Source organism: Macaca mulatta, chromosome 18 (assembly GCF_049350105.2).
Source record: "Macaca mulatta isolate MMU2019108-1 chromosome 18, T2T-MMU8v2.0, whole genome shotgun sequence".
Taxonomy (NCBI): domain Eukaryota; kingdom Metazoa; phylum Chordata; class Mammalia; order Primates; family Cercopithecidae; genus Macaca; species Macaca mulatta.
The window spans coordinates 16,958,758-16,979,309 of NC_133423.1; the positions used below are offsets into that span (position 1 = coordinate 16,958,758).

Sequence of the window (20,552 nt, forward strand, 5' to 3'; positions counted from 1 at the left end):
CCTGTTGTTTCCTGACTTTTTAATGATTGCCATTCCAACTGGCGTGAGATGGTATCTCATTGTGGTTTCGATTTGCATTTCTCTAATGACCAGTGATGATGAACTTTTTTTCATATGTTTGTTGGCCACATAAATATCTTCTTTTGAGAAATGTCTGTTCATATCTTTCACCCACTTTTTTATGGGTTTTTTTTTCTTGTAAATTTGTTTAAGTTCTTTGTAGAGTCTGGATATTAGCCCTTTGTCAGATGGATAGATTGCCTAAATTTTTCTCCCATTCTGTAGGTTGCCTGTTCACTCTGATAATAGTTTCTTTTGCTTGCTGAAGCTGGATCCCATTTGCCAATTTTGGCTTTTGTTGCCATTTCTTTTGGTGTTTTATTCATGAAGTCTTTGCCCATGCCTATGTCCTGAATGGTAATGCCTAGGTTTTCTTTTGGGATTTTTATGGTTTTAGGTCTTATGTTTAATACTTTAATACATCTTGAGTTAGTTTTTGCATAAGGTGTAAGGAAGGGGTCCAGTTTCAGTTTTCTGCATATGGCTAGCCAGTTTTCCCAACATCATTTATTAAATAGGGAATCCTTTCCCTAGTGCTTGTTTTTGTCAGGTTTGTCAAAGATAAGATGGATGTAGATGTGTAGTGTTATTTCTGAGGCCTCTATTCTGTTCCATTGGTCTACATCTCTGTTTTGGTACCAGTACCATGCTGTTTTGTTTACTGTAGCCTTGTAGTATAGTTTGAAGTCAGGTAACATGATGCCTCCAGCTTTGTTCTTTTTGCTTAGGATTGTCTTGACAGTGTGGGCTCTTTTTTGGTTCCACATGAACATTAAAGTAGTTTTTTTCTAATTCTGTGAAGAAAGTTGCTGGCAGCTTGATGGGGATAGCATTGAATCTATAAATTACTCTGGGCAGTATAGCCACTTTCACAATATTGATTCTTCCTTTCCATAAGCATGGAATGTTTTTCCATTTGTTTGTGTCCTCTCTTATTTCCTTCAGCAGTGGTTTGTAGTTCTCCTTGAAGAGGTCCTTCACATTACTTGTAAGTTGTGTTCCTAGATATTTTATTCTCTTTGTAGCAATTGCGAATGGGAGTTCACTCATGATTTGGCTCCCTGTTTGTCTATTATTGGTGATACGAATGCTTGTGATTTCTGCACACTGACTTTGTATCCTGAGATTGTGCTGAGGTTGCTTATCAGCTTAAGGAGATTTGGGGCTAAGACAATGGAGTTTTCTAAATATACAATCATGTCATCTGCAAACAGAGACACACACTTGATCTTAGCCAAAAGGCCGAGAAGCGATGCAAACAGAGACAATTTGACTTCCTCTCTTCCTATTTGAATAAGCTTTATTTCTTTCTCTTGCCTGATTGTCCTGGCCAGAACTTCCAATAATATGTTGAATAGGAGTGATGAGAGGGGGCATCCCTGTCTTGTGCCAGTTTTCAAAGGGAATGCTTCCAGTTTTTGCCCATTCAGTATGATATTGGCAGTGGGTTTGTCATAAATAGCTCTTATTATTTTGAGATACGTTCCATCAATATCGAATTTATTGAGAGTTTTTAGCATAAAGGGCTGTTGAATTTTGTCAACAGCAGTTGCATTTCAAGCCTGTAACACAAATGGCTACAGACAGCTTACCTGCCTTTTCAGTAAATATTTGAAATAAAATAGGAAGACATGCAATGTCTACCCATGAAGCTGTCTCAAACTACATTACTGTAATAGAACATATACAATCACCTCTTCCTCTTTGTAGCAGTTTTAAATTTTCAGGGAAATGGGATACTTCCACATTTGAAAAGGTTGTAACCCACCAATTGCTATGAATGCAAACTATGATTAAAACAAAAATACCCGGGAAATTGGACTGAATTCTCATGGTCTGAGTTAACTGCTCTCTCACCCTCTGTAATGGCTTCTGAAGAGCTGGCAACCTTCTGGAATAGAGGACACTTCTGAGAATCTGAGGCCTGCTCACCACACCTCCTCCCTCATCTCCATTTCACTCTCTATTCTCCCTTTAAAAATGGGTTCCTATGTCAATACTATTGAGCAGAGAAGAAGTAACATTTACATCTATCTTGTGCTTGTAAGAAGAACAGCACAGCTGAACATGTGGGTGACACCTTGCACAAAGTAAAGACACAGGACTTAGCTCTGACAGTTGGAATGTGGGAGAATAGTGAGGATGGAGAGACACTTTATTTTAAGGGGAGTCATTTGGGTAAATGTTTAGGAATACCACTGCCAAAGTCACCACAACATCCTTGGGGGATGTCAAGTTCAGGGCCTAGAAAAAATGTAATATGCAAACACACACAAGCATTCTGAACAAGGAATTTCAAAATCAGGTTCCCAATACCTCATTTTTCACCACAATAATAGTAATGTCACTTTGAGTTGCAGGCATACTGTAAAGCATACAGGAAAAGTAGATCAGTTAGAGAAAAGAGAAGGACTATATCCAATGACTACTATTTCCTTATGGAGAGGAAAACCGGCCACAGAAGAGAATACCATTGGTTTTGCTGTGCTGGATAAAGAAAAGGAAGGGATGGTCTGCACGGAATGTGGGGATGATTCGGAAGCCCTGGAGAACTATCCTGCAAGCAGTAGCAGCTGCTGCTTCTGTACCTTCCTCATTGACCTCCACAAAGGACTTGTGCGTGACCTTGGACAAGTACAGATCCTTCTTAGACGACATTCCTGTGAAGTCTGCCCTGTCCTGTTCAAAGGCATCGACCATGCCCATACTGCGAAGGACGTCCTCCATGTTGTAAGTTTCCTCTAGTTTAAATCTAGGAAGGAAAACTTCCATCTCTCGTTCATGCATCTTGTCTGGGTTTGTCCATTCTATGAATCTCTCATAAGAAAGTTCTTTCTCCACCTAAAACAAGAGAGTTGGAGATTTAAACATCTAGGTCAGTGTTGTCCAATGGGACTGTTTTCTATGATGTTAACACTCTCCAGTTGAGCTGCCTAATGTGCTAGCCATGAGCCTAATATGGCCACTGAGCACTTGAAATGTGGATAGTGCAAGAAAGGCCTGTTTTGTAAATTTAATTTTCGTCGATATAAGTGTACATCATCCCAAGTGGCTAGTGGCTACTATACTGGACAGCATACATATGGAAGAGAGCACGTGAATGCTGAACCATTCAGGTAGGAGATGACTTTATATTTCAATGCTTTGATTCCTAAATTCCAGAAACTGCCAAACCTTTTCCCTGAGGCAGACACTTACAACCTGGAGTACATTTGTAAGAGAATGACTGTCCTCTTTAAAGTTGGTCGTTGGCCTGGTGCAGTGGCTCACGCCTGTAATCCCGGCACTTTGGGAGGCCGAGGCAGGCGGATCATGAGGTCAGGAGATCGAGACCATCCTGGCTAACAGGGTGAAACCCCGTCTGTACTGAAAATACAAAAAATTAGCCGGGCGTGGTGGCAGGCGCCTGTAGTCCCAGCTACTCGGGAGGCTGAGGCAGGAGAATGGCATGAACCCGGGAGGCGGAGGTTGCAGTGAGCCGAGATCGCGCCACTGCACTCCAGTCTCAGAGAGAGAGTGAGACTCTGTCTCAAAAAAATAAATAAATCAAGTTGGTTGTTGTATCTTAACAAAAGCATGTTGATGTAGGGCATCTCAGACTTGTCTCCGCTTTCACCCAAACTCCCTTTTAATGAATCCATCACCATTTTCTGTTCATTTAACTTCCAAAACCTCTAGGCCTTTCGGCCTTTCCTCCACCTTTGTTGCTGCTGCCTTCATTCAGGCCCTTGTCATGTCTTGTTTGAAATGCCACGGCGCCTGCTTTCTGATATGTCTCCTCCATTCTCGCTCCTTCCAATTTGTCCGTTGCAGCCATAAGGATTAGCTTTCTTTAAAAAGCCAATTACTGCCCTGCTAAAAGTCTTCATTGACTCTCTACAAACTTGGTACTCAGTATGCTCCATGGCCCAGTGGCCTCGGCATCACCTGGAAGCTTGGTGGAAATGCCGTATCTCAGGCTCCACCCCAGTCCTACTAAACCCAAATCTACATTTTAACAAGATCCTTTGGTGATGCATAGAGTCACAGCAGCTCTTCCCCAATGACTGCTTTCTGAGGGGAAGACTCACAACTATTGGGCAAGGCTGGAGAGAAGACTACTAATATTAGTCAATGTCATATTCTGTGCATCGAAACAAATGCCTTGTATAGGCAATCCCCTTTAGCCTACAATAACCCTCACAGAGAAGTACTGACATCAGTTTTCATGGAGAGGAAAAGCTAAGAAAGCACACATTTCTAAATTGTAAAGCAGGACCTTGAACTCTGACCTGGTTTGTCCCCAGCCTGAGTCCTTTCTGGGATGAGAGTATTTTCTAAAAGGTGTTCAACACTTAGAAACCATCCCACTGAATGTAACCATAAAAACAGAAAAGGGCATATGGCCAAATATGTCAAGGAAACACTGATCAAAGCACATTTTCAAAGTTTTTTCCTAAAAGGCATCATCTGAAAGCCTTTACTATGATACAATGCATACTTTGAACACTCATTACCGTTTCCAAATCAGTGTTTTCATCTGGAAGCATGATGATCATATTCAGCTCCTTTCCAACATAGGGAAGCACCAGAATTTCGGTGAATATTTCTTTTGCATAGGTAATTTTAAAAGTAGATTTTTGAGACATCATTTGCACAGGTTTTCCTTTGTTCTATAATGAAAACAGTTAACCATTTAAGTTGAAGCACAAGAGTTGAATATTGGACATAATCAACAGAGTTGGCAAGTGTCTGTCTGCGGTAATGCTTTCTTCCCTTGGTCTCTAGAACCTTGTATTAGCCCCTGCCTTTACTGGGTCATGTTCATTACCTCGATCTCCAACCGCTGGGGTTCCCATGGCTCAATTCTTACCTTACTTTCTCTTGGTGATCTTGAAGGGAATCAGGATATGCCACCCCAAAATACACCACTTTGGCTTACGAATTATTTTGAGCTGAAGGCACTTGAGTTCCTGAAATATCTTAACTACTTAAAAGCAGAGCCTCCCAAAGGCCTCAAAAGAACTCAATTGTCATAGGTTAATTCCTTGGGAACAACCTTAATTTTCTTAAAGATGAGAACTCTGCACACACCCAGCCAGACATTGTCACTTGACTGTTACATCTGCCATCTATTCTACTCTGAAGGATCCATTTCTCCTTCCCCAAAGTCATGTCTTTTTCCCTAAGTGCCGTTCCTTCCCCTCCCTTTCCCCTAGTAAGTTAGGTAAATACACCACCAATTCTAACCACCCACTTGAGTTACTCATCACTGAGTTCTCCCATGGGTATGCGGGATGCACATGTTAATAAGTTTCTGTTTTTCTCTTGTTAATTGTCTTATGTTATTCTAATTTATTAGGGCCCCAGCCAGAGAACCTGGGAAGATCAAAGAAAAAGATTTCTTTTCTCCCCTATAATTTCATTGAGTGTCATGAATCTAAATAGGAAACCCAAATTTGCACCTCTGGCCTGGAGCTCACCCCAGTAGTTCAGACATTTCATTTTGCTGCCTACTCAACATCTGCATCTGAACATATAAAATAAACCTCCAGTCTAACATGTAACTCTGGGTTCCCCCATTCCCTTCCAGGTCTGTGCCATCTATTTTCTTCCCCATCTCAGTTCACAGGGACGCCATCCTTCCAGTTTTCAAAAGCCCTGGGGTTAACCTTGACTCCTGTCTTTCTCTCACACTACAGATCTGACCCATTAGCAAATTATATCAGCCCTGTTTGTAAAATGTAACCAAAATCTAACCTGTGCTGCCTTCACTGCTATCATCCTAGCCCTGGGTGCCCTGTTTCTGCTCTTATCCTCCTTGTGGTTATGCTCAGTACAGTAGTCTGAGGGACTCTTAAAACTTAAGTCACATCACTCCTCAACTGAAAACCCTTCTGACTCAGAGCAAAAGCCAAAATCCTGGTAAATTGTGCATCATGATGGTATTCAAAGAGTTTCAGATTTTGGAGCATTTCAGATTTCAGATTTTCAGATTCAGGACCCCCAATCTATGCTTAACTCTGCTGTTGTGGGATTAAAATAACCAGAGACAATATGTAAACATAGGAACATGGTTGTTTGAATAAAATTATATGCATAAAAATAGGTGGTGGGCTAGATTTGACCATGGTCCATAGTTTGCCAACTCCTGGCCTAGAGAATTCCTCTCCTCACCTCCAAACCTCTAGCCTTGCAATAGAAAAGGATCCATTCTTGGTCTTCTATATTAACTGAATTATTTAGTAAATATGCATTTGTGTAGATGTTTTGTTTTATTTAGGAAGAGAAGTACTAACTAGAATTAAAATGAAAGAAGTAATGTCAAATCAAAATCTGTGCTCTTTGAGGAACCAAATAGGTTGGTATTCTTACACCCATTGCAACTACTTTATATTGCCTTTCTCTAGTATAGAGGCTAGAATGGAAGATATAATTATGCACCTCCTTAAAGCGTAAAACAATTCTGGCCAGTGAAATATAGAAAAAGTTTCCTTTTATGAGTAAAATGGTAGAGCCTCAGGAGGAGAAGACTTTTGCACCACCCCTTGTGTTCTTCTAACTTCTTTATTATTATCATACTTTATGTTCTAGGGTACATGTGCACAACGTGCAGGTTTGTTACATATGTATACATGTGCCATGTTGGTGTGCTGCACCCATTAACTTGTCATTTACATTAGGTATATCTCCTAATGCTATCCCTCCCACCTCCCCCCACCCCACAACAGGCCCCGGTGTGTGATGTTCCCCTTCCTGTGTCCAAGTGTTCTCATTGTTCAGTTCCCACCTATGAGTGAGAACATGTAGTGTTTGGTTTTCTGTTCTTGCAATAGTTTGCTGAGAATGATGGTTTCCACCTGCATCCATGTCCCTACAAAGGACATGAACGCATCCTTTTTTATGCATAATATTCCATGGTGTATATGTGCCACATTTTCTTAATCCAGTCTGTCATTGATGGACATTTGGGTTGGTTCCAAGTCTTTGCTATTGCAAATAGTGCCACAATAAACATACTTGTCCATGTGTCTTTATAGCAAACAGACAAATGGAGAGCCAAATCATGAGTGAACTCCCATTCACAATTGCTTCAAATAGAATAAAATACCTAGGAATTCAGCTTACAAGGGATGTGAAGGACCTCTTCAAGGAGAACTACAAACCACTGCTCAATTAAATAAAAGAGGACACAAACAAATGGAAGAACATTCCATGCTCGTGGATAGGAAGAATCAATATCGTGAAAACGGCCATACTGCCTAAGGTAATTTATAGATTCAATGCCATCCCCATTAAGCTACCAATGACTTTCTTCACAGAATTGGAAAAAACTACTTTAAAGTTCATATGGAACAAAAAAAAGAGTTCACATTGCCAAGACAATCCTAAGCCAAAAGAACAAAACTGAAGGCATCACTCTATCTGACTTCAAACTATACTACAAAGCTACAGTAATCAAAACAGCATGGTACTGGTACCAAAACAGAGATATAGACCAATGGAACAGAACAGAGCCTCAGAAATAATACCACACATCTACAACCATCTGATCTCTGACAAAAACAAGAAATGGGGAAAGGATTCCCTATTTAATAAATGGTGCTGGGAAAACTGGCTAGCCATAAGCAGAAAGTTGAAACTGGATCCCTTCCTTGCACCTTATACAAAAATTAATTCAAGATGGATTAGAGACTTAAATGTTAGACCTAAAACCATAAAAACCCTAGAAGAAACCTAGGCAATACCATTCAGGACATAGGCATGGGCAAGGACTTCATGTCTAAAACACCAAAAGCAATGACAACAAAAGCCAAAATTGACAAATGGGATCTAATTAAACTAAAGAGCTTCTGCACAGCAAAAGAAACTACCATCAGAGTGAACAGGCAACCCACAAAATGGGAGAAATTTTTTTCTATCTTGTCATCTGACAAAGGGCTAAGATCCAGAACCTATAAAGAACTCAATCAAATTTACAAGAAAAAAAACAAACAACCCCATCAAAAAGTGGGCAAAGAATATGAATAGACACGTCTCAAAAGAAGACATTTATGCAGCCAACAGACACATGAAAAAATGCTTATCATCACTAGCCATCAGAGAAACGCAAATCAAAACCACAATGAGATACCATCTCACACCAGTTAGAATGGCAATCATTAAAAAGTCAGGAAACAACAGGTGCTGGAGAGGATGTGGAGAAATAGGAACACTTTTACAATGTTGGTGGAACTGTAAACTAGTTCAACCATTGTGGAAGACAGCATGGCGATTCCTCAAGGATCCAGAACTAGAAATACCATTTGACCCAGCCATCCCATTAGTGGGTATATGTTCTTCTAACTTCTTGCCTGCGTTGTGGGCTTAATGCCTGATCTATCATGAGACCATGAGGAAATAGGTAATGTTCTAAAAATGACATAGCGGAAATAGAGAGGTTTGGTCCCTGGAAGTTTCACCAACATCCCACATCAGCCCTGGCCTCTGACCACCTCCAGACTTCCTGTTAAGGGAGATGAACTTCAGGAGTGTAAACACTATGAGCAGGGTTTTCAATGATATCCTAACATACATCTTATTAAAATAAATTTCAAGGAGAGAAATATTTTGCCAGGAGAAAATATGACAGTTCATTTCAAAATAAAGCTAGAAAAAAAATACATTTCTTGAGAAACTGAAGACTTTGACTTACATTGGCCTGAAAGATTTAACTAATGGTCAATGATCGGTAATTACCTTAATTAACATATTCTGTCTACTTTTGTGTATGTCCAAACATTTCTAGAGTTAAACAAGAAAGAATAAACACGATTTAGAGAAAGATAAAGAGCCTTCTGCAAATAATATATTCAAAATTGGAGGTAGCTAAACTCTGTCTGCCCTGTGTATGTGTTTTTGCTCACTTGGTTTTAAGCAAAAATTTGTGCTTGTTTAATATCTTTATTATTAAAAAAAGACTAAACATAATTCATTGGTTCAGTACTTACTGAGTACATGTGTGTGTTAGGCACTTGTAGCATTCTCTACACTCAAACAGCAACAAGCAGAGCAGGAAAAGAAGACACCTGATTCAGCCACTCCAATGCCACCAGGGAGACAGGCAGGGGTCACTGTGACAGCTTAGAGGAGGAGACAGCTTGGGGAGGAGGTGCATTGTCAAGAAAGGCATCTCGGAGGGAACGCTGGCAGAAAGAAAGGAGCATGAAGGTACAAAGGGAAATGAAGATAGAGAAACAGGCAGGATCCGGATCATGAAGGATCACATCATACCATGGAGTTTGAACTTTATCTCACAAGCTTTGGGAAGCCAGTGGCTGTACACTCTGTACGCTCAGATTTGTGGTATAGATAGTACCCAGTATAGATGAGATGAGATAGGGTGCTGGACCAGAGGCCTGGGAGTATGTAACCACGTTGGTTGAGACACCAAACAGAGATAAAGGGAAGGAGAAAAGTCTCAAGGTTTGGAGGGGAGTCCAGCTGCTGAACTAACGAAGGGTCATGTCCAGTCAAAGTTATTGAAGTTAAGCTTCTTGCAGGTGTTAAAGCCAATAGGACAGTTTCTAAAATCACCTTTGATAGTGCAAAATACTCACCTTGCTGATTTTAAAAGGCATTTCCCTAGTTTTGTATTTCTCAAATGAATGATCCCAGTTTCCTTTGAAGTAGATGGCATTCACGAGAATCAGCTTAGTCAATGAATCAACTGAACCTCGAGGCAGCACCTCTGTAATTTTACCTGTAAAGAAGAGTTAAAGAACCATTTACCTAAATGTATTCCTTGATGCTTGTATCAGGAGGGATATTCAGATTGTGTGGTCTCTTTGAGAAGGCAACTATGCATGAAAGCAGTTCATGGTGTCATGAAATATAACCATGTAAAGGGATGCTTGTCCTTAAAACAACCATAGTAACAACACTGCAACAAACAGTTGAAATTGAATATAAGCTCTAGGAAGAAGAATTCCACAACTTGAAAAGAGTGCATAAAACAAACAAGCAGATATTTATAGGCAGAGGATGAACTGATAATAGATTAGGTAGAAAGGAATAATTGGTGACTATGGCATAAAGAAAGAAACAAAGAATTGTCAAAAAAGTGAGCAGTTGTAGCAAGTGTAAAGAACAGTTTAAATTAGGAAGTAGGAAATTTTATTATTATTAATGAAAATAAAACCTACTTAGTACTAACCAGAAAAGAAGTCAATTGAAATGTAGATTGTTCTGGAAGAAACGTACTGAATATTGAGAAACATCAGATACTTGGTAAGAGTGGGGATAAAGCTAGAGAAAATTTCTATCCATTGGCAATATTTCAGAAGCAAATTTTTAAGATTTGCATAATTAGAGAAAAAATCACTCCTTTTATATTTGACAATTTTGTAAAGAAACTAACTATAAAACTGTTAAAATATTATTGAAAGAGAATAATGATATATTTTCACCTTCAGTCTTATCAGCAACCCAGGCATTTATGTGTCTTCTGCAAGTCTCTGTATCATTAACAAAGTCAAGGTTTTCTATTTTTGCTTGGTAGAATTTGCTGCAAGAATCTGTAAAACACTAGGATAAACCAAGCAACATAATTTTATAGCTACAGAAACAAGACCAACAGCTTACTTCTTCATTGTGCCACATCATAAAATCAATAATATTATGATTTAGCATACATTTACAAATATAAGGAATTAACCAAAAGTTCAAATTCTTTTCAGCAATATTTACTCTTAGCTTGTAAACTAAGTAATATAGTGGTCTGCGTATCAAATAATTTTCATGACCTGCTGGATCCCTGAAGACAATAGCAGTGCATCAATGACATGATTAAAGACACAGAGAATTATTCAAGAAGACCTAGCAATCCTTACCTGCATGCACCTAATAATTGAACATCAAAATACTTCAGACAAACACTGATAGAACTAAAAGAAGAAACAAATAAATTCACTTTTATAATTGGAGATTTCAACACTCCTTTATGAGAAATAGACCAATCCTGCAGGCAGAAAATGAGTAAGAACATAGTTGAACTCAACTTTGTTTTTCAAGGCTTTGAGATTCTGTGACTATAAAATCTGACACTCCTACAAACTATTAAATTTGTTGAGTGAGGATTAACACAGCAAGTGCTATGGCTGCCTCTTCATTTTAGAACAACAGAATATAAATATGAGTCTACCGTTCCATAAATTATATTGGAAAAATATACAATTCTAGACCAGCAATCTCCATCTGAACCTTCTGGGATGATGAGAATGGCGTAAATCTGCAATGTCCCAAGTAATGCCACATCGGCTATTGAGCACTTGAAATGTGGCTAGTTGGACTGAGGAGCTAAACATTTAATTTTATTTAATTTTAATTAATTTCATGGAAACTTTAGTAACCACATATAGATAGTGAATGTTTCAGACTACAATCAACTTTGCAAAAAAAGTTCATACTATGCTGGGCGCGGTGGCTCACACCTGTAATCCCAGCACTTTGGGAGGCCAAGGTGGGCAAATCACGAGGTCAAGAGATCAAGACCATCCTTGCCAACATGGTGAAACCCTGTCTTTACTAAAAATATAAAAAATTAGCCGGGCGTGGTGGCAGGCGTCTGTAATCCCAGCTACTTGGGAGGCTGAGGCAGGAGAATGGCTTGAACTCCCCCAGGCAGCGGAGGTTGCTGTGAGCCGAGATTGTGCCATTGCAGTCCAGCCTGGGCAACAAGAGCGAAACTCCGTCTCAAAATAAGTAAATAAATAAATAAACTATATTTAGTTACTATAGTCTGTAGGATTATGATATTAACAAAAACCTACATTATGTCATACAAAAGCAGGAAATTTGGTGGAAATTGCCGGGCGCGGTGGCTCAAGCCTGTAATCCCAGCACTTTGGGAGGCCGAGACGGGCGGATCACGAGGTCAGGAGATCGAGACCATCCTGGCTAACACGGTGAAACCCCGTCTCTACTAAAAAATACAAAAAACTAGCCGAGCGAGGTGGCAGGCGCCTGTAGTCCCAGCTACTCGGGAGGCTGAGGCAGGAGAATAGCGTAAACCCGGGAGGCGGAGCTTGCAGTGAGCTGAGATCCGGCCACTGCACTCCAGTCTGGGCGACAGAGCGAGACTCCGTCTCAAAAAAAAAAAAAAAAAAAAAAAGAAATTTGGTGGAAATTAAATGGACTGAAATAACTAATTTATTGATCATGCACTATAGAATTGTTTTCCAAACTTTCCCTTAAACTACTCACAGCTAACTATTTAATTCCCCTTTTCAGAATTTTGTGGGGTTTTTTTGTTTTGTTTTGTTTTGTTTTTACAGAATTTTCTACTTCTATTTCAGCATAGCATTGGAGAGGAAATGTGACAGTAGTTAGGAACACAATTTCTGCAACTTACTAGCTGTGTGACCTTCAAACATTTTCTTAATCTCTTTATGCCTCCATGTTCTCTCCTGTAGAACAAGGAAGCAGTAATAGCTACACCTCACAAGATAACTGAATTCCTATGAAATATCACCTTTTCATGTAGCATTTTTGAATTCTTGGTATGTTTCAGGCACTACGTAACTGATTTATGTACATTATTTCACGTAACCCTCCCATAACTCATGCCTTGCCAAAATTGCTGGCTCTGCTTGTTTTTCAGTGGTTTGGAAATTGTTTACATCTCTCAATATGAGAAATAATCTGAAAGTAAACTGATGAATCTCACATATTGATGACTTGTTGCACCCCTAGGTGATCTTTCTATCTATTAAACATGTTTTAAAATAATTGTTTGCTATTTTAAGTTACTATTTTACAAGCCATCACTAGTCAAAGTAAAATAACATCTAATTATATATTGCTATTGGTGCCAGATTCTTGGAAATAAGAATAGTTAATTAATTAATTAATGAGAAACAGATGACAAATAATTCTCATCTCTTGATTTTACATTTCAGTATCAAAATAACATTTAAAATATCAATGATTTTCTTAAAATAGTCACCAAAAATGGATATTTGTTTGTTAACATTTTGGTTGTCTTTATATAGAAAACTAATAAAAAGCTGGTAATAAAGTTAATAGTAGCTAAGACTACAAAAATAAGCTGTAAAAATCATAATACCATACACAAATCTTATAAATATTTGACTTTATGCCTTACAACCTTCACTTTATACCAATTCGTTTTGAAACAATTAGAGTCTGAAACATGTTTGAAAAATAATGAATAAAACCATACAACACAGTAAGACTGATATCCTAAACATAAATGATTCTTATAAATCAGTAAGAAAAAGACATCCATCCCCATGGGGAAATGTGAAAAATAATACGTAAATAGGTAATTCACAGAAAAGATAGAAATGCTCAATAAACATAAGAAAAATTGTTTAGTTCCACTAACAACCAAAAACTTTAAAAGTTAACAATATGCGGTGTTGCTGATGGTGGGTGGAAATGAACACTCTACAAATATGCCTTCGGGATCGTAAAATGGCGACAGTACCCTGGTGAGCAGCTTGGCAGTATTTATTAAAACTTCAAAGCTTCATTCCCTTCCTTCTGCAAATCCATCTTAGACAGTAACTTACGCACATACGAACAAAACTGTGTACAGGATATTACTGTCTGTAATGGCCCCGGTTAAATACAGCTGAAATGCTCATCAAGGAAAGAAATGTTTCCTACATCAAGATATGACCGTACTTAGGAATATCAGAAAATGGTTAAAAAGAGTGATGCAGATTCACATAGACTGAGGTGGAAAGAATTTAAGACACATTGTTAAGTAAAAGACCACAAAGTATAAAGCAATATGTATAGTATAATAATATTATATGGGGGGAAAACTCACAAAGCAAAATTTCTAGATGTGAAGGAGGATACACCTCAAATCTATAAAAGCTCTGACATTGAAAAGGAGAGTAATGGGGTTGGAAATATGTTGATGAGGACTCTTGGTTTATATACATTATATGTGTTTTCATATATCAAGAAATTACTTGAGCAGTTTTGGTTTTTAAAAATAAAAATGTCATGGCCAGGCACAGTGGCTCACACCTGTAATCCCAGCACTCTGGGAAGCCAAGGCGGGCGGATCACTTGAGGTCAGGAGTTGAAGACCAGCCTTGCCAACATGGTGAAACGCCATCTCTACTAAAAATACAACACTTAGCCAGGTGTGGTGGCACACACCTGTAATTGCAGCCACTTGAGAGTCAGACGCAGGAGAATCATTGAGCCCGGGAAGTGGAGGCTGCAGTGAGCCGAGATTGTGCCACTGCACTCCAGCCTGGGCGACAGAGTGAGTGAGACTCTATCTCAAAAATAAATAAATAAATAAATACATTTAAAAAATAAAATTAAAATTTAAATGTCATAAAAGCACTGTCAACAAATACAACCAGTATAATTAGCCAAAAATAAGCTTTAAAAGATTTTCAGTGTCTAAAAAGTAAATCAAAATATTAAAATGTGTAAAACATTAAGAAAGTGTCACAATGCACAAAAACGTTAACAATATCTGCAAAGCAAATACCAGAAATACTCATTTTGATCATTTCTTTGTTTTGGCTGATTCTTTTCCAATTGTAAATGTGTGTAAATTCTTTTATAAAGATTATCTCATTAAAGCTTCACAAAACTCTGGGCAGTATTTGCTCTAAGACCCATTTTATAAATGATAAAATGGAATCAGATGAGTGTGTGAGGTTCCTGAATGAAGTCCTGGATTCAGGCCCACCTGTATGAATTCATAGCCCACATTCTTTCTACTACTGTCCATCACCCATTACTATCTTTATTTTCTCCAATGAAAAACAAGTATGACTTACTGAGAGGAAGTCATAAGACTTTTCTCCAAAGAGCCGGTTAGCAGTTCTAAGCAAGTACTGAGTGCCAGTTCTGTTAATTTCAGTGAGAAGTGACTGAAAACCTTGGTGAATATCTCCATCTTCACCTCCAATTTTACTAAAAGAAAGTGCCTGAAATTAAACAAAACAAAAAAACAGGAAAATAACATTTTCAGTATTCCCTGACTTCAAGAAATAGGCACAACACTAAACTTAGCACTAAGAGGTTTACAGATCCTTATTGTAGCTTAAATGATGATTAATTACAGATGAAAAGTGTCTTGAAAGCCACCCAGTCTCCCTACCTATAGCTCTTCTCAGTCCTGCCTATAATTACTTCCTAAAGGAAACCAAAGTTTTCTAAGTATTCGTATGAGTGGAAATGCCTTTTGCAAATCCTAACAAAATGTATCTAGTTATTTATGTTCACTATTTGTGGTAGTTTGTCTGAAAACACAGCTGCCAACCATATGTTCCATCTCTGCATGCACAGGCTGCTCCTGACATCAAAAGATGGAGTCTCTCTCCCCTCCTGTGGGATCTAGGCTGGTCCTGTGACTTGCTCTGAATAACAGAATGCAGACATGATACTGTCCTTAAAAAGCCTAGCAGCTTCCATTTTTGCTCTCTCATAACCCAGCTACTATGGTGTAAGGAAGCACAAGCTGTCCTAAAGCAATGATACACAGAAAAGCCTGGAGGAATGGGAAGACTTGCTTGTAGGGAACTAAGGCCCCAGCCACCAAGCAGCACCAAGACCCAGACAAGTGAGTGAGACCTTCCTGGACCTTCTAGCCCAGTAGCCTGCAGAAGCACCCACATGAGTAATCCCAAGTCACCACAGATGGTCAGGCAGTGGTAACATGCTCCATCCTGCCAACTCTCCATCCACATCCTATGATACTATCAAAGCTGTCTGTTAAAAGAGGAATTTGTTTGGGACTTGAAATGTAGAAGAAGAGCTCAACTGAGTAGTAGCATTTATTGTTGTCTTTAAGTGGCTCTAGGTACCTGAGACATCTGGGCTGCAGTGTTTCCCTTCGCTCCCATGAAAACCATGGCCAAGGCTGACGACATGCTCATGGGTGAAAAAAATATGTTGTTTGAGTTGTTTTCCCCTAGCTTTTTCAAAAGGTTTAATGCAAAGATGCCAGTTGCTTCTGATAGGGCGTCCATGACAGTGAACCTGAAACAATGGATTTTAAAACAACATTACATCAATGTGGGCTTACGTATGTATTGTATTTTTACTCTTATTTATTAATAAATATGGTTAATACTTTTGTTCAGTGAGCAAATAGGTACACATGCAAAAACTACACTAGGGCTTTTCTTGCAAAATTTCATTTAATCCATACAACGTGATGAGGTAGGTGCTGTAAATATCTGCATTTTACAAGCAAAGAAATGGGGCATTAGCTGTTTTTCCTTATGTTAATATTGCTTTTTCTTCATTTCTTTAGTTTTCAATGTGTCTCTGGCAAATTTTCCCCTAAATTTTCTACAGATCAGTCAAACATTTTTAGTAATTACTTTATATGTTCAACCACATATGAAGAACCTATCAATCCCATTTTTCATCTCTCAGTCTTTCAGTCTGCTGATGAGTGCAGCATTCTTTAAAGTCTAAAATTTTCATTACCAAAAAAGAATTTTCACAAGCAGAGAACAACTTTCCCTACTATTATACTTTAGTTATTGATCAACTTATTGTTTTCCAATATGATAAACCTAATTTTTTTCTTAAACTGTAAAGCATACTGCTTACACAGCAAGTAAGTCATTTTTTTAATGTTTAAGCATTAATTATGAAGTCTAATAATCAGATGCTTTATTTGTTTATTATTTATTTATGTATTTTGAGACAGAGTTTTGCTCTTGTCACCCAAGCTGGAGTGCAATGGCGTGATTTCAGCTCACTGCAACCTCCACCTCCCGGGTTCAAGTGATTCTCATGCCTCAGCCTCCTGAATAGCTGGGATTAACCGAGGCTGGAGTGCAGTGCTGTGATCACGGCTCACTGCAGCCTTGACCTCACAGGCTCAAGCAATCCTCCTGTCTCAGGTCCCTCCACCCATCTGAGTAGCTGAGGCCACAGGCATGACCACCATATTTGGCTAATTTTTGCATTTTTTGGCAGAGACGGCGTTTCACCATGTTGCCCATGCTGGTCTTGAACTCCTGGACCTCAAGTGATCCGCCCACCTCAGCCTCCCAAAGTGCTGGAATTACAAGTGTGAGCCACCACACCTGGCCTCTATTAATTTTTAAAATTTAAGCTAGTAAAATTTTGATTTCCGAAAAATCCTACTTATGCCCTTTTATTCCTTTTTCACAGCATTCAGTTTTAATTCCCTAGAGAACGTCAATTATAGTTTTATTGTGCTGTCTTCTGCCTCTGGTGCTGCCTCACTTTCTCAGATGTCTTTGCCATGGTGGTTAGTGTTTGCTCTTACTATTTAGATCTCTCTCTTCATACATGGGCTTTTCCAGAAATGCTGAACTTTCCAGTCCATGTTTAAAATGAAAACACTGATTAGAAGTTCTGTTTACATGGGTAGGTCATTTTGGTTGTAAGGGTGGAGGCTATGGGAGGGAAAGGTGATTCACTGCAATGAGATTTTGTTGAGGAACCAGGAAATGAAGGTCTTTTTTCTGAGACCAGTGGGTTTTTCGAGACACTAATCTTCTGGTGGTATGGAAGCAGGTGGGATCGGGGGACTGAGGGGACTTTCACTTGGCCATTAGCTGGTTTCTAGCCTGGTGCCTTCCTCCATTCCCTCACAGAACCTGTGGGTCCCTGCGTTTGAGCATCAGATCCTGTAGGGGTGAGACACTGGTCTGCTATTGGGTAGCTGGCTAGGGGAGGGAGGGTGGTTGGTTGCCAAGGTGGGTACTGGCATCAGGGGAATCAAACCATTCTGTAAACAGATTTAGACCAAGGCCCGTATTTCTCAGCCCTGCATTTCCCTCCTGTCATTTCAGGTAATTAGTGCCCCCAACGTGAAGCCTCACCGTTCTTTATAGGTTACTTCCCACCCCCACCCCACAAAAGGCACTGAGGGCACCAGTCTCACTCTTCTATCCTCTTTCCTCCTCCGAAAATCTGCGAAAATCTCTTGCCCACTGTTTGCTTCCTCTCTTAGTTTCACATCAATCACAGTGCACATTGCGTGACTTAACACGTCAGCCCTATGAACTACAACCGGGAGATTACAGCTCTCAGTCACACTTCTGTCGCCAGGCACAATTAGACCCCTACAGTGCTGAATATTAATTTGCTATAACTTATGTTTTCCAAAACTGAGTTTTAAGGGATGGGTGAGAATAAACTAATTCCAGTGCCAATTTTATCTTACACGACAAAATCTAAATACGATTAAAATGCACCCTCCCCCCCACCCCCCCCGCCACACACACACCCAATCTTCTCTTAGCTTAAGGATAACGAATTTTGAAATATTTTATCTTGCAATGAGTTCATTTAAAACAGATGTGGAATGTCCCTCACGATTATCTTTGCAGGCCTGGACGACCTCAAAAGTGCTGTGGTGTTGGCCAAACTCTGGAGGCCAGAGAGGGCTGTGACACCCATGCGCTCATTCTTGGAAAAGGTGTTGGGGGAGGCGCAGGGTCCAGGCTGCCTTTGGGACCCGCCCCTAGTTCTCTCTTGAGGGTCTCCATTCTTCTCAGAAATTTCCAACACACTGCTCTCTGCAGGGTCACCTGTGGCCAGGTGGCCCCAGGCTACAGACCTAGAGGCTCCCCGACGCCCCCATCCCGCAGGCGGCCTTGCCTCCTCCTGGGCCTCCAGGTGCACGGCCTGAGGACCTAGAGGAGTCACAGCCTCCTCCCGCCCCTAGTGAGTACTTCAGCAGGGTGGGCTGGGCGGCCTGAATGTCTGCACCTGTTTCCCAGCTCCAGCAGGGTGAGCCGAGACGAACCAAGACAGGCCCTCCCCAGATCCGCACCCATCCTCCCCACCCGCGTCGTTGTCAGGACCGGCAGGGGTCTCAGTCAGGCGCAGCTACGCCCCTGCCGTCCGGAAGCCCCAGGAAAACGTCCCAGGTCCAGGAAGGCGTGCTGGGCTCTATCCCCGGCTTCACCTTCGCAGCTTCCTGCCCCTTTCTTAGGCGCAATAGCGGATAACCTGGTGCCAGGGTGTGGAAGCCGCTCCCCAAACCAGGCACGTACCCCAGTTGTAGGCGCCGCTGCCCAGAAGCGAGGAGAGACCGGGTCGGAGTGGCGGGGACAAGACGTCTGGCCGAGGCGGCTGTCAGATCCTAGCGGGGTAGGGAGTCCGGCAGAGTCGGCACCCGGCCAGGCACCTCCCCAGCCCAGCTGGCGCGTAAGTAGGAGGGCGGTGCGAGTCCCGCAGGCAGCTGGGGCTTCCTGTGCGGCGTATTGAGGAAGCTCACGCGAATAAAAGGAAGACGCTGCTCTCTGGGAGTTTTCAATCAGGAAGCAATATTACACCCCATTCCTACCCCGAGTTAATGTGTCCTTGAAAATAACTGTGAATTATTACTTCAGTGACCAGAAAAGTGCCAATTCTTGGTACATGGAAGTAAGCAGCACATTGCAGAACGACAATTAAACATAAACAAATCTATGCAGCCGTCTAGTGATACGAATAAGCTACACGTTGTAGAACGAAAGTCAAAAATAGACAAATCTATGCAGTCGTCTAGTGATATGAATTGGACTTCAGGGCATTGACAAATTATACAAATGACTGTGAAAACCCTGTTTACCTTTTTGGAGCAGGCATGGAGAACAGAAAGGATTCAGATGACTGGGGGTAGGGAGAATAATAGCTGGATTTTACTTTTTGTTTTTATTTTTTATTGATAGATAAAAGCTGTATATACTTTCAGGTACATGTGATAATTTAATACATTCATACAATTTATAAAGATCAAATCAGTGATGCTGGAATGTCCACCACTTTAAATATTTGTCTTTTCTTTAAGCTAGAAACATATAAATAATTATCTTCTAGCTATTTTGAAATAAACCATATTCACCCCGCTGATTTATCAAACGCTGAATCTTATTATTCTATCAAACTGTATATTTCTACCATTAATCTTCCTTCCCAGTCTCTGATAACCACTAATATACTCTCTATTTTAATGAGATACACTTTTTCACTTCTCACATATGAGTGAGAACATCTGATAATGTTTTTCTTTCTGAACCTAACTTATTTCGCTTAACATAATGGCCTCCAGTTCCATCCATGTTTCTGCAAATGACAGGATTTCATTTCATTCTTTTAAAAGAATGTTTAGAATATTTATGGCTGAATAATATTCCCTTGTGTCTATATACACCACATGTTCTTTACCCACTGATCCACTGATGGGCACTTAGGTTCATTCCATATTTTGGATATTGTGAGTAGTGCTGAAATAAACATGGAAGTTCAGTTAGCTTTTCAATATATTGATATCCCTTCTTTTGGATATATACCAAGTAGTGGAATTGCTGGGTCATAATGGTAGTTCCATTTCTGAGGAACCTCAGTGCAGTTTTCAATAGTGACTGTACTAATTGACATTCCCACCAACAGTATAAGAGGGTTCCCCCTCCTCCACATTCTGAGTAGCATCTGCTATTCCCTGTCTTTTTGATAAAAGACATTTTAACTGGAAGGAGATGATAGCTCATTGTGGT

At 40.1% G+C, this 20,552-nt stretch overlaps 1 protein-coding gene across 1 annotated transcript; it reads right to left on the bottom strand.

Annotated features, from left to right (window-relative positions):
- Positions 1–1,342: 1,342 nt before the first annotated feature.
- Positions 1,343–19,271, bottom strand: LOC701920 (serpin peptidase inhibitor, clade B (ovalbumin), member 6-like). Its single transcript, XM_015122157.3, has 7 exons — positions 19,068–19,271; positions 15,885–16,059; positions 14,856–15,005; positions 10,488–10,605; positions 9,639–9,781; positions 4,557–4,712; positions 1,343–2,901 (listed from the first exon to the last, which is right to left on the bottom strand). The coding sequence occupies exons 2-7, from the start codon at positions 16,047–16,049 to the stop codon at positions 2,497–2,499; spliced, it is 1,137 nt and encodes a 378-aa protein (XP_014977643.1). The 5' UTR covers positions 16,050–16,059; positions 19,068–19,271; the 3' UTR covers positions 1,343–2,496.
- Between the last annotated feature and the right edge of the window lie 1,281 nt (positions 19,272–20,552).

Excerpts from the sequence above, each read along its gene's own strand:
- LOC701920 (XM_015122157.3), bottom strand. The coding sequence starts at position 16,049 with ATGGACGCCCTATCAGAAGCAACTGGCATCTTTGCATTAAACCTTTTG. Across the intron at positions 9,782-10,487 it reads GGTTGCTGATAAGACTGAAG|GTAAAATTACAGAGGTGCTG; the intron begins GTGAAAATATAT and ends TCTTCTTTACAG. Across the intron at positions 2,902-4,556 it reads AAAACACTGATTTGGAAACG|GTGGAGAAAGAACTTTCTTA; the intron begins GTAATGAGTGTT and ends CTCTTGTTTTAG.